The 13,660-nt window shown below is 28.7% G+C and overlaps 1 protein-coding gene across 5 annotated transcripts in view; it reads right to left on the reverse strand.

The window, feature by feature from the left end:
- The window catches only part of LOC109599945 (cyclin-dependent kinase 14), a 121,084-nt gene extending 108,069 nt beyond the window's left edge, over positions 1-13,015 (reverse strand). For 3 of the 5 annotated variants that reach the window (XM_049963198.1, XM_049963197.1, XM_049963196.1), the window contains exon 1: positions 12,814-13,014. In XM_049963198.1, coding sequence (XP_049819155.1) covers positions 12,814-12,883 — 70 coding nt within the window. In that variant the 5' untranslated portion in view covers positions 12,884-13,014. Of the gene's footprint in view, positions 1-12,813 lie in introns of all 5 variants that reach the window. The other 2 variants (XM_049963200.1, XM_020016002.2) reach the window with 1 other exon arrangement.
- Positions 13,016-13,660: the final 645 nt, after the last annotated feature.

The raw sequence follows: 13,660 nt of genomic DNA on the forward strand, positions 1-13,660 counted from the left end.
TTTTTTAAAATGTACTTATGACAACTCCCAAATGTTTGTTCGGGACGGTCGAATTCTGTCAATTCGATTCTACTCGGTTTAAACTTTTAATTTTGCATTTGTACCCGTAAGAGTGAAAGAAAAAGACATATTTGATTATGAGAGTTAGAGAAGGATGAATGATGCCTGTCTAAGTAGGCTGTGCATTTTTCAACGTCCTTCGTAATTACTTGTTTTTCTTAGAATTGTAGAAGGGGTAAATATTGGATTTTTGATGTTTGCCAAACATTTCGATAAGGTTCCACTAACAATGTTATTATGTTTCTATTTCAGTTCATTTCATCTTATATTCATTTCTTATATTTGTGTTATTTATTTATAGTATATTTCAATTTTCTTCATACTTGTCTAAATGTATGTTATAATAATGTAGTACATATTGAAATTAGATATAAGTACCAAGTAAAGAAATTACTTAAATTTTAAAGAAGTGTTATTTAATATAATGTTCATAATGTACGAAACCTTTATCAAAATGAAATTAATTCCTAAAATAACCCAATAACGCATACCCAAAATTCTTATTAAATATTCTACTATTATATTAACTATAGTTAACTATGATAAAAAGTAAATGCTCTTTAGGCCAACATTAATAAATAATATCGATATGTTTGAAAATGAGTTTAATTCTCAAATTAATCTAATAAACGGTGTCAACAAAGCATATCTGATATTCTGATAAATTTTTGTAAGTCCATAGAAATCACATCACACAAACCAATCAGAGGAATCATAAAACACAACACGACGCATTACAATAAACAAGACTCAAAAATCAGTGAAAATCGCCCAAAGATTGGAGACAATTCGTTAAAAACCTAATAAAAAATTAAATTATTTTTTTATATATTTTATTATTAAATTAACTTCCTTTCTCAGTCGCCGCCATAACAGATTTAAAGCCAACTATAAAGATATGTGGTTAAAAATTTGCATTTTTTGTTGTACATATGGAATTATATTTAGATAATTAATTTAAATGATAAGAAAGTGTTGCTTAATACAATTTTATTAATATCCATGCGTCTCAAAAAGAAATAAATCCCGAATTAAACTAATAAAGGTCTCAATTATGCATACCTCAAATTTTTTCAAATTTTCATAAAATCCTGGTTTAAATTCACACATAGCAGTCAAAAGAATCTTATAACACCACATGACACGTTATCGAACTTTACACAATAAAAAAATCATGAAAATTGTCGAAAAATCGGATGAAAACCGCGGACGCGTCTTAACTTTATCAAAACCTTTAAAATGCACTTGCTAACCGTCGACCAATTAGAATGGTGCGTATTGCCGCGAGACGCGCAAACAATACTCGGTACCCCTATCTAACTTGCAAATCCACAGCCTACTATAAAAATATGTGTTGCTAGATTCGTAGCTGACAATAAAAATATGTAATTTAAATTTACACTTTTTCTTAAAATGTAAAATTATATTTTCACTTGGAGTCATATTTTGATATTAGTTTAAATGATAAAAAATAAGTGTTGTTTAGTTCAACGTGGGCCTCAAAAGAAATGAACTCCAAAACTAACCTAAAATATTTTGATCAATAAAACATACCCAATATTTTGATTGCATTTTTGTAAACCCGCGTGAATATCATGCATATCAATCGGAGAAACATGATACAAAAACAATGAAAACCGGCAAAATATCGCAGACGTTTCAAAAAATGCATTCACTCAACGCCAAACATTTGGTGACACTTGGAAGCAATACTCAGTGCCCCTATTTAGCTTAAAAATCCCTAGCCAACTCTACAAATATGTAATTTCAATCTTAAAATTTTTACTTTATTTATAAACACAGATATTCAGATAATAAACTACCATTCACCTAATTCATTTATTTACGTTTCAAATACACATTGTAATTTCATTTTTTTAAATATTTATAATATATTTTATTGAATTAAATATTTTTCTCAGCCGATGCCATAAAAATTCATAGCCAACTATATAAATATGTATAAACATTTAAAATTTTAATGGAAATTGAAATTTATCTACAGATAATTTGTTCTTGAACGAAATGACCAATGCTCTTTAGAAATAAATTCATTCCTAAATTAAACTAATAAAATATTTTAATAACGCATACCCAAAATATTTTCAAATTTTCATAAAAGGCTGGATTAAATTCACTCATTTCAGTCAAAGGAACAATAATGACACGTTTCCAAAGTCTCCACAATTGAAATAATCGTCAAAAATATCGAAAAACTTTAAAAATGCACATGTATTGTGATTCCTGGAAACGATACATATATACTAACTGCAAAAAAGGCAACATTTAGATATTTTATGGTATACATCTTATTGAAGTAAGAAATGATTAAGATTTGAAGACAATCGGAAACCGCATTTTCGGTTTTTTGTTATTTTTTCTTCATATCTTCAAGATATTTCAAACGTGTATTTAGTTCTTGTGATAATTTATTATATTTAGTAATTTTTACTAAATGTTTAATATGTCTAAAGTATGAAGAAGAAATAGTATTATATATAATTAGCCAATTAAACCAGTTTTATAGAGATATAATAGAAAGCCTGGAAGAAGCAGAAATTTCGTCGAAAAATACGATGTTGATAGTCATGGAGTAAAGAGGGCAAAAGAGGTAGAGCAGGAGGTTCTAGAAGATCTAGACCTAGACCTACCACAGAGTCACAAGACGTCGTCTTAGATAATTGACCCTAAGGGAGAGGATGAGAACAACGCAGATGATTGCCGATGAAAGTAAGTCAATTGGTATTCAATGTTTACCTTCGTATAAGGTCTTTTGGCCTATGGATTTATCTCCCCTTTTTTGGACTTAGTTCTACTGGCAAACTATAGGCACCAACGTAGTGACTGGCATATGGAACAGCAACAATGGGATTGGGGAATGGAACCACAACGTGTACAATAGGCATGTGTTAGTAAGTCGACGACGTGGAGAAAGACGTGATCCTCGCTTTGCTGTGGACAGTCATATTCATAACTCTGTGAGTAAAATAGTATTGCTTAAAGTAAGAGGTCACCTTTAGTTTTCATTAGTTGCAATATGGCGTCCCAGTCATATGTGGAAAACGTTTTGGAGCCTTATTTTCATCCCTACAGAAGAGATCTCGGACTAATTTTTCCGCAAGAAAATGCCCGTCCACATATTGTCAGGAATACATTAAACTTCATAAAAGCCTCCCATGTGAATATAGTGCTTTGATCACCCAGATCTTCAGACCTTTCCCCAATCGAACATGTGTGGGACATGTTGGGGCAACGCTTAAGGAATTTACAGAACCATGCACAGCCCTTAATAAATTAATACGTTAGGTTAGATTCAGTTCGTGTGGGATGAGATACCACAAGCAAATGTCGATAATCTCATTAGATAGATACCACAACACGTCAATGAGTATCTTAATCAAAGAGGGGGTTCCGATCCATTATTAGCTTCCGACAATTTATGCATAATGATATGTATTATGTTAATATTTTTCTGAAAAAAAATTGGAAAAAATCAATTATTTCTAGGTGTAGTGACCTATTTAATTGTGTTAAAAAACAATGTTTTAAAATATAAAATTACATTTAAATATTTTTTTTCAATTGAAAAGCATGAAAATATATATTTATTGACAAAATTTCACTTTTTTGACACAAAAGCAAAACCTACAGGGTAACTTTTTAGACATGAAAACTGAAGAAATCATACTATATAGTCTATAAATATAACATATTAGAAATACACTTTTAGAACAATAAAGGCACTGTTATTGTACAACAGTAATAAAAAAATGAAAATCCTCACCTAATAAACAATTCCAATAAAACTTACCAGGAATACCCTCAAATTTTCAAAATGATTTTTTCAATGGAAACATGAAACACTAAACGTCACATTTACAAGATCAAACAAATTCATGAAAATTAATGAAAATCTAATGTAAAATCTAGGTCTCCACTTATTCCCAACGAAATCCATCTATAAAACTGCGTTAATTCACTGGTTCACGGCCGACCAGTAAAAATATTGTGATTCCTGGAAACCATAGGCGGTTAACCTATCCAATTTATTTTTACAGTTATTTTTAAATATACTTATAAAAACCATATTTTCAAACCTAATATGATGGAAGGAAGGAAGTAAGTATTATTCGAGTCGTACATTAAACTTGAACCGCAGTCCGTCGTTATAAATAACAAAAATTTTCGATTCACAACCCCAACATTCGACACACGCCGAACGCCAAGTTGAAAATCACTTGACCCCATTATTCGGTAATGACCGGGACCCCGTCTTATGTGCGATTACAACGGGCGCGATGTCGCCGTGTATCACCGCGGGGCATCGGATGACGAGCCATTAATCAAATTACACCTAATGAGACGGGACGAGACCCTCTTGTAACGGTGCGCGCAGATTGCCATGATGTACGTACGGCCACGGCTAATTTCCGCGTTTCCTGTATTCGATACGTGCGCCGTGTGAATCCCACACGTCCACTGAATGTTGATGATGCTACATCCTGGGATACGGTGATTAATCACTCATAAATGAATAAGTGGGTATTATTTTGCACAAGAACCGGGGGATCACGTAACTAAATGGCAACGTTGATTATTAATTTAACATAATTAATTTAGCACAGGTTTACCAATTCCAACTTGTGTAATGAGTAAGAATCATAGTTTTTTAAATAATTAGGATGGATATGAAGACAAAATTCATATTCAGTTTTATATTTTTCGTCTGGACTATGTACTAATAATGGCTTCTTATAAAATGATTCTTGGTTAACGTTTAATCCAAAAGTGAACTTTCTAGCAACAAAATTGGTAATTTTACAGACATTCTAGTTAGACCATCAATCAGTCGAAATCTTTGGAAATATTAGTTCAACCCAAGTTAAAATTGCTGTAAAAATTTCAAATCAATACCTTTTTTCGTTATCCATAAACTATGTATAAGTTAAGTGAATCTCCCTGTATATGATGATTCACCAACATACTTACACACGACGTCATTTCGTGTAATCCACCGACAGTTTGCGACTGTGGAAATCTAATTAATGAAGTCAAACGATTGTTCGAAAGTCAAACATAAACAAGGGAAGTGGTTCACGTAGGAAACTGACTCCGGAAAATTATACACAAGTTATAACTGGAGTTGCGAAGCGTGTAAATTGATGGTGTTATCATTACTGTGTTGCTCCAGCTCGTCGCTTTTGTGATATACGTGCATTTAAATTTTTTCCTCTTGATTCACGGAATCTTCTCAAATAATTACGAAAGCTCGTTACGGATGTGAATAATATTTAAAATACGAATTTGTAAAGTGGACGTAAAAATGATTGTTTTATGTCTTCTCCTACACGTTTTCATAAATTTTCAGGAATAGTAAAGGAGTCGTTACTCATTCTATGGAAGCCGCAAAAGTATTTTAGCAATGTGGCGGTTTCAACAACTTTATTTATCGATTGGTTTCAACGCAGACTCGTAATTTATGGTTCAAATAAACGTTTTGCATTTCTTTAAGTTATATATTTTAGCAGAACAATAAAACATGCTTAAAACTGTTTACAACAGGAATTAGTAATATTGTTTATATGCATTAAAAATAGAAAATAAAATCAGTGGAATCAATTTTAACAAAATTTATAAAATCAAGTTCTAGAAAATTGTGATGATAGTTAATAGAGTATTTTTTTATATTTAAAATATATTTAAATGTATTATGGTTAATTATAACAATTGTTCATATTTATTTATTCAGTTTTTTTAATATAATTAATACAATATTTATGAATTTTACCAACAAATATTATTAATAAAATTACCTGTAATAATAAAATACACAAAAGAGCAAAACGAAATAAGTCTTATAAACAATTTTTAATACGAATTACAAATCTTAACCAATCTTATAAGTTTATTTTCATTAATAATAATATATATTTTAATAATTTTATTTTATTCATTTTTAATAATTTCTAAAATAATTACAATAATAACATAATTTTGAGTAATTTCTAATATAATTTTTATGAATTTTATTTTAATTAATTAATTTATTAATTTGAAAAATTGTTTATAAAACTTTATTTACATCAAAAAAATTATTTACAATCAAAAATCAAAGCGATATTAAAAATACAGCAATTATGAACAATTTTAGGATTTATTTATTCAGTTTTTTAATACACAAAACTTTTTTATTTCTTTAATCAGTAAACGTTAAATATATTTTATTTATTATAATTTTATCTTGGTACTAGGAAAATTCTTAAAAATTATTTAAAAAAACACCTTAGAAATGTGTATGATTATTTAATATACTTATTAAACATATAAATCTATATTTTTATAAATTTCTAAATATGCAACATAATTTGGAGGGAAGTGTAAATAAAACGAAGGAAAAAATTAAAAATAAAATTTATTTCAAAAAATACTATTCACAACAGTAAATTTAAATTAAAAGACTGACACTATAATTAAACACTTAAAACTAATACTAATAATAAACTATTCACTCATTTATTTTTAGACGCATGATATTTATTTTAAGACCGTCCGTTTTTCATTGATTAATGGTGATTTAAATATAATTTTAATATAATGTTTGTACTACTAAAAATTTTATAATTGTTAAAAATAATGTAAATAATGATTGAAATTTAGTTTGAACATTTTCAAAAAAAATTATTTTATTTTATTTATTCACTCAAAATTATATAATTTCTACAGATATGATAAGAATTTTAAGGTAATAAAAATTTGCGTATATTAAGAATTTTTATAATTGTGTTTTATAATGTTTATTAAATTCGTCGAAAATTGTACACGAATTTATATTTACAAGATTATCTACAATTCAATATACGTGAGCAGAGGGCAAAATAAATACAAGTGGAGGACAAAGGAACAATTCGACGTGCACCTCAAAGAAATCATATTTCCAAATAGTTATGTCACAGCTCAAGCGGAAACAGCAAACTGTGTGATCTATGAAACCCATCCGCTTTTCCACAAAGGCCCGACACAAATTGTGTCCGTATAACCATATTTCGAGCACGACCGACCGGAAAAATCCAAGAAGAAAACGAAACTGCAGACATTTAATCACCGTTCAGGTGAAACAAGCGTGTCGGCGACGGTCGCAAAAACTGCCAATATAACGTTTTACATTCGCCAATATAAGCCGAAACTCTCGTTCGGTAACTTTTACGGGGACAGATTGCAGAAGTCGACGAGACTGCACCGACTCGCGGATTAGGACGGGGAGAGCGACAGCTGAAGCCGCAGATCGCCGAGATTATGGAGATATCAACGCTAATAAATGCAGGTGCCCGGATAATGAGACGGAAATGCGACTTTTATTTTTGTTTCATCGGCGTAGTTGATCATGTTGATCCGATGTAGAGGAATTGGGATGCGACGGATGGCGTGGATGTTTTCCCATGCCGATGTTTTCACTTATACATCGGCGATGATTTTAAATAATTAAAACACTGTATACAGTGAGGTTGTAAAAAGTCTCTTTCCTTTTTTAATTTAATTTGTTCATTTTTTATTTTACGAAATTAAATTAATTTTTTTTTTATTTAATTAATAGGATATTTCATATTTTTTAAGTTTAATTATATTTAATTTTATGAATGAATTAATTAAATTAAATTAATTAATGTAATTTAAATATTATTATATTAAATGTATAAGATTTAAAATATGTTAATTAAATTTAAAACAATAAAATAAAAAAAGTAAATAAAAAAATAATAAAAATTAAAATTAAAAAAATCAAATTTAGCAATTTATTATATTATATAAATATATATATTATAAAATTAAAATTAATTATTTATATCTTACTTAAAAGTAAAATTCAGATTTAAAAAAGTTAAAAATGTTAAATTTAAATTGTTAGTTTTAATTTTGTTTCAAATTTAATTGGTAAATTTGATTTTTGAATTTCTCATAAATTAGATATTAATTTTAATAAGTTATAATGTAACATTTTAAAGCATTTTTTAACATTTTATAAATTAATTAAATAAAGTAAAATCATTTAAATATGTAAAATTTAAAAAATTAAAATTTACCAACTGAATTTAAAAATTAATAAAAATTTAAAAATTAAATTTATAACAGTTAAAAAATTAAAAATTACCAATTAATTGAATTCAAATTGTCAGTTTTAAATTTAAAAATAAAATTAATTTATAAAATTTAAAAAATTAAGAAAAAACATTTAAAAAATTAAAAATTTTCAATTAATTAAATTTAAATTACCAGTTTTAAATTTAAAAATAAAATTAATTTATAAAATTTAAAAAATTAAGAAAAATCAATTAAGTTAACCTTTTAAAATTATTAATTTTGATTTATAAAATTTTAAAAATTAATCTAAAAAAAAACAAATTTAACTAAAAAAAGATAAAAATAAAAAAAAATAAATTCATATAATTTAAATAATTATAATTAAAAATATCCAGTCAATCAATTAAATAAATTTATTTTATTTTTTTGTTTTAATTTTATAAATCAATTAATTAAAATTGTTAAAATTATTTATTTAAATTTATAAAATTTAAACAAAAAAATTAAAATTTGCCAAATGAATTAAAAACATAAAACTAAACAATTTTCAAATTTAATTGAATAATTTTAATTTTTTTATTAATTTAAATTAATAATTTTATTATTATTATTATTTAAAGTTAATTGCTTCTTTTTAATTTTGTTTATCTTAATTTTTAATTATGACAATTTAAATTAATAATTTTATTTATTTATTTTTATAATATAATTGGTTATTTTTATATTTTTAAGCTTAATTTTTTTTAATGTTATAAATTTTTAATAAAAAATGGTGAAACAAAGAAAACAGGTCGATTTACGATGTTACAATATTACAGTACAGTTGAATTTCTTGATCAATCAGACGGGCAAATTAGTATTTTAAACCACAAAACAAATAAATCAATGTAACTTGTAGATGGGCAGGTGGCGAGGCAGATGGTGAAATCCTCCTCCACTGATGCTGATGCCAAAACAAAAGTGATGGTCGAGCCCCAAGAAGAACCGGTGCACTCCGCGTCGAGTGGTGGTGGGTCGACCGACTTGCCGCAGATCACGGAAATCGGTCGATCATCGAGGACAAACGTGACGACTACATATTCCAGTGATTGTCGTCTTCTAATAATTCATCGTTGTTCAAACACAAGAGTCAGCGGAAAAAAGTGCCCAGTTTGCGTTCTACCCGGACGCAGCATCACGATGCAAATTCCAGTTGGCGACCAGACGGTCAACAAACCTGCCCCGAACAGTACGCAACACCACATTCGAATGTTCCGCGTTCCTACAATAATACGCACGCCAATTAGTCTAATTGGCTGATTAGGTGCGTAAAAACTTAATTAAAACACGCATTACATTGACAGATCGGCCAGGTTGGTTGAACACTTGTTGCTCCGCAATGCAAAATACTTTGCGCGGCGGATCGTGCCGATTGCGGCCGCAAACGGCAAAGACACCGGCCTTCGACCTTCGTCGCGGCGTTTTTGTCCGTAACCGGCCCCCACGGTCTGGCCAAACACACTGACACATCGACTGTTTGTCGATCGAACAATGGATCCGTTTTGCTGGTTACTTTCACGTGGAGTTTTTTTTCGCCACAGCATGCAGAAAATTTTTCTGAGGAACGGTCGAGAAAGTCGCAACGCTTTGTGCAAATAAAATCCTGAGAACTTTTAGCACAACGTGATTTATGAGGAAACATCCTGTTAGTAAAAAATACACAGCATTTAAATGTGGAGCAGTTTATGCGAAGAGTCCCAAATTCACATCCTGTGTATAATTGAAACGTAAATGCTTCAAATCAAAAATACAGGGTAATTCACTTATCTTTAGATATTTATCAGAAACCGAAAAAAATTCTAATTTAAATTTTTATAGCAATTATAACTTGACTTAACTTAACTTTTCTCATTTATTTTGAACAAAATTTCATTTCCGGTTTTGCCGGAAGTGACATCAACTCTATTATTTTCAATGGAACACCCTGTACATTTTGGATTTTTAAATTCTACATATAATTACAAATAAAATGACTAAATTCAATGTCTGTAAAATCACCCATTTTAATGCTAGAAAGTTGATTTTTGGCATACATATTAACCAAAGATCATTACATAAGGAGCCATTATTAATATGTAAATAAAACAAAATTTATACATGGTGTTCGTTATTTACGTTCAATTTTGTGCATCTTAAAACAATAAGAACGGAAAAATGAATTGCTTTGAAATTTTTATAACGATTATAACGTGAATTACTGACACTAGTGACAACTTTATTATTTTGAATGAGACACTCTGTATATTTTTGCATGTTTGAATTCTACATGTAATCATAAATAAAATCACTATACAATGTCTCATTCCTACTTAATTGTTTTTGAGTTATTATTTTTTCTCCAAAAATTTCGACAGATTGATGGTGTATCTAAAATGTCTGTAAAGCCACAAATTTTGATGATGGAAAATTCATTTTTGAAATACAAGTTAAGCAAAGATTATTCTATAAGGAGCCATTATTAGTACCCCAAATTTTATACAGGGTTTTCGTTATTTACGTATAATTTTATGCGTAATGAAACAACAAAAATGAAAAAAGGTATTGATTCAAAATTTTTATAGCAATTTTAACTTGACTTGAACTACTTTTCTAATTTAGTTTCATTTCTGGTTTCGCAGGAAGTGACATCAACTTTGTTATTTTCCATAGTACATCCTGTATATTTTTAGATTTTTAAATTCTACACCTAAACCAAATAGTTTGAATTTTTCCAAAAATTTTGACAGACTGATGGACCTGTTATTTGCACATTAATAATTTTGTTATTTTCAATGAAACACCATGCTTATGCATCATCTGACAACATTAGACTACATTTTTATTAATGTTAAAAATCACTTCATGACATAATGAATGAATAAGTTACGTGAATCACCCTGTATAAATCAACGCTTCACTGTCACGTTCCAATAAAATTTAATTCAGTTAAGCGATTGAAAACTGACATAATTTTCATTGTGCAGTCCCATAAAAATTTGTTCCCTCCATTTTATAGCACCGAAATTGAAAAGATTGAGTGATAATTACCGTAAAATATTGTGCCATAGTCAACAAAAGCCCTTTGTGCTTTGTCCACCAAAACGTGTACATATTCATCATAAATAACAACAATAGATTTCAAGAATGAAGTATTCAAATCATAAAAGTTTATACACTTTAAAAAAATATACAAATTCCAAAACATTTTTATATACCAGAGTGCTAATAAAATCTATTTTTAAAAATCCCATTTTGCTAATGCACTTGAAATCCAGCAAATAAAATTTACGATGTGATCCAATACGTTTTACACACCTCAACTTAAATAATAACAATCAGTTTTCTACAAAGTTTCAGTAAAAACCTTTGGTCACAATTAACCAGAATTTCAAAAACACATGAACTCAAATAATATCCAGTTCTCTACGTAACTTCTACAAGAACCTTCGCCAACAATTAACCGGAGAACGAATTAAAAATGTGTACAACAATAAAATTGAATTGTTTGCACCATAAGTAGCAAACAATCCTCGGACGTCGTCTAATAAATACAAGTTTAAAATGCAAATGAATCGTAGAATTATTAATTCGCAGACGTAATTATAAATATGAAATTACGTCACACATGCAATCAAAGCAAATTCAGTTTTTCCATGCACACGTCGTGTGTTTGTTTTCCACATTACGTGCTATTTGTTCATTGACTTTTTAGAAACTGGTTTGCAATTTGTTCGACTATATAAAAAGCGGATTGTAATAGAATTAAATTCACAGTTTCACAGTTCATTTTTATCCAGCTGCCAAATTATTTTAATACTACTATTCGGTATTAAAAATAGTTTTATTTATGCCTTATTGGACTCGTTAATCAATTAGCCACAAAACACAAACGTGACTAACGAAAACATTAATTAGGAATTTATAAAACACAGTAATTAATTATGCAAGGTTGTTAACGAGTATTATTAACGTCCATATCGAATTAAAAATGTGATATTACATCACAAACATTAAGAAAACTAGAGTCCTGAAGTGTTTATTTTTGAATTTTTGTCCATTGACTTTGGAGAACTGGTTTTATCGAACTGTGTATTTATAAACTCGATAAAAATACATAAGTTGTATTAAAATTGCAACCCAATAAATAAGCACAGAACACGCGTGGGATCTATGCCCAAAACCATTACGAAAGTGTATCTACATATTGGAAGAGCGGAATAATTATACACGAACCATTTACAGATAAATTCTTTGTTATGAAAACTAATTTGGTGGTTTTGTGTGGGCAGATTTATCTACGAGATTAGCCACAGTATCAGGTATCTCTCTTTTTTTATTTGAAAAACTCTTGTTTGTTTTGTCTTAGCTAGATTTTTTTTAATGAATAAAACACAAATAAAACGCATGAGAGTTACGAGTGTATTTGTAATGTTAGAAGTAAAACTGGAGGAATTACACTCCGTTTCACTGCATTGTTTTTGTTATTGTTCATGAAACTTTCTCACAAACTCGGCGACTTAAAAACACACCGGTACCAGTGCTGAACGAGCGAAGTTTGACTTGAAAATTCCAAACTGTTCTTCCACTTTTCTCCGGTTGTCCGTGCAGAATTTTTTTCATGTATAAATAGTGGCCCAACAAGAAAAAGTCTACACTTACCATCCTTCATATTTTTAGGTTGTGTGCTGGTACCTTCACTACAATGACTTTTGTCAACCGTACAATACATAATAACACACTTTACCACTAGAATTAAAGTCACTCTCACCGAACTAAAATTATCATAATTATATGTTTGGTAGAATTAAGTTTTATGCAAACTTATCTATACCACGAAGAACACTGCCAAAATTCAGCGGCCATTACTATTTTTGTTTACATTTTGCTATGCAGATGGCGTTGAACCCGCTGCTGTTTGACCTTGATTATTTACTATGTCGCAAATATTAAATATTTATTAAACTAAACGCTTTCAATTTATCCAATATTTGTTTATGCAATACTAATTGCTTACTATAACAATTATAGCCCATTAAAATTTAAACGCACTGTTCATTAAATGCTTTTTTTGCATTAATTTTAAACCACTATTTGAGTTAGTATTTAAGTAAATACACTCCCAAATAGTTGTGAGTTAATTATATATAAAAACAAATGATTATTTTGTGGTTATATATTAAAAGTTTAAAACATTAACAACAATATTTAGGTTGGCAACTCTGAATATATTTTATTCAAACATTTCGATCTGTTTTGGACACAAACTTAAAAAGGTAATTTTAACATTACTTCTAATTATTCTCAAATAAAATTATTTGAATGACATGTAATATACAGTTATATTGAGACAAATTTTATGTTTTTAAACGTGGCATTTCAAAAAATACAATAAATATTGTTGCTAAAATGTCTGGGTTACTACAGTTTTATAAATAAGGTATATTTTAAATGTGTTGTTATACAGCAAAGATTTTATTGATAATAACAATTTGCAACAACATTTAGG

Source organism: Aethina tumida, chromosome 2 (genome assembly GCF_024364675.1).
Source record: "Aethina tumida isolate Nest 87 chromosome 2, icAetTumi1.1, whole genome shotgun sequence".
In the NCBI taxonomy this organism is placed as follows: domain Eukaryota; kingdom Metazoa; phylum Arthropoda; class Insecta; order Coleoptera; family Nitidulidae; genus Aethina; species Aethina tumida.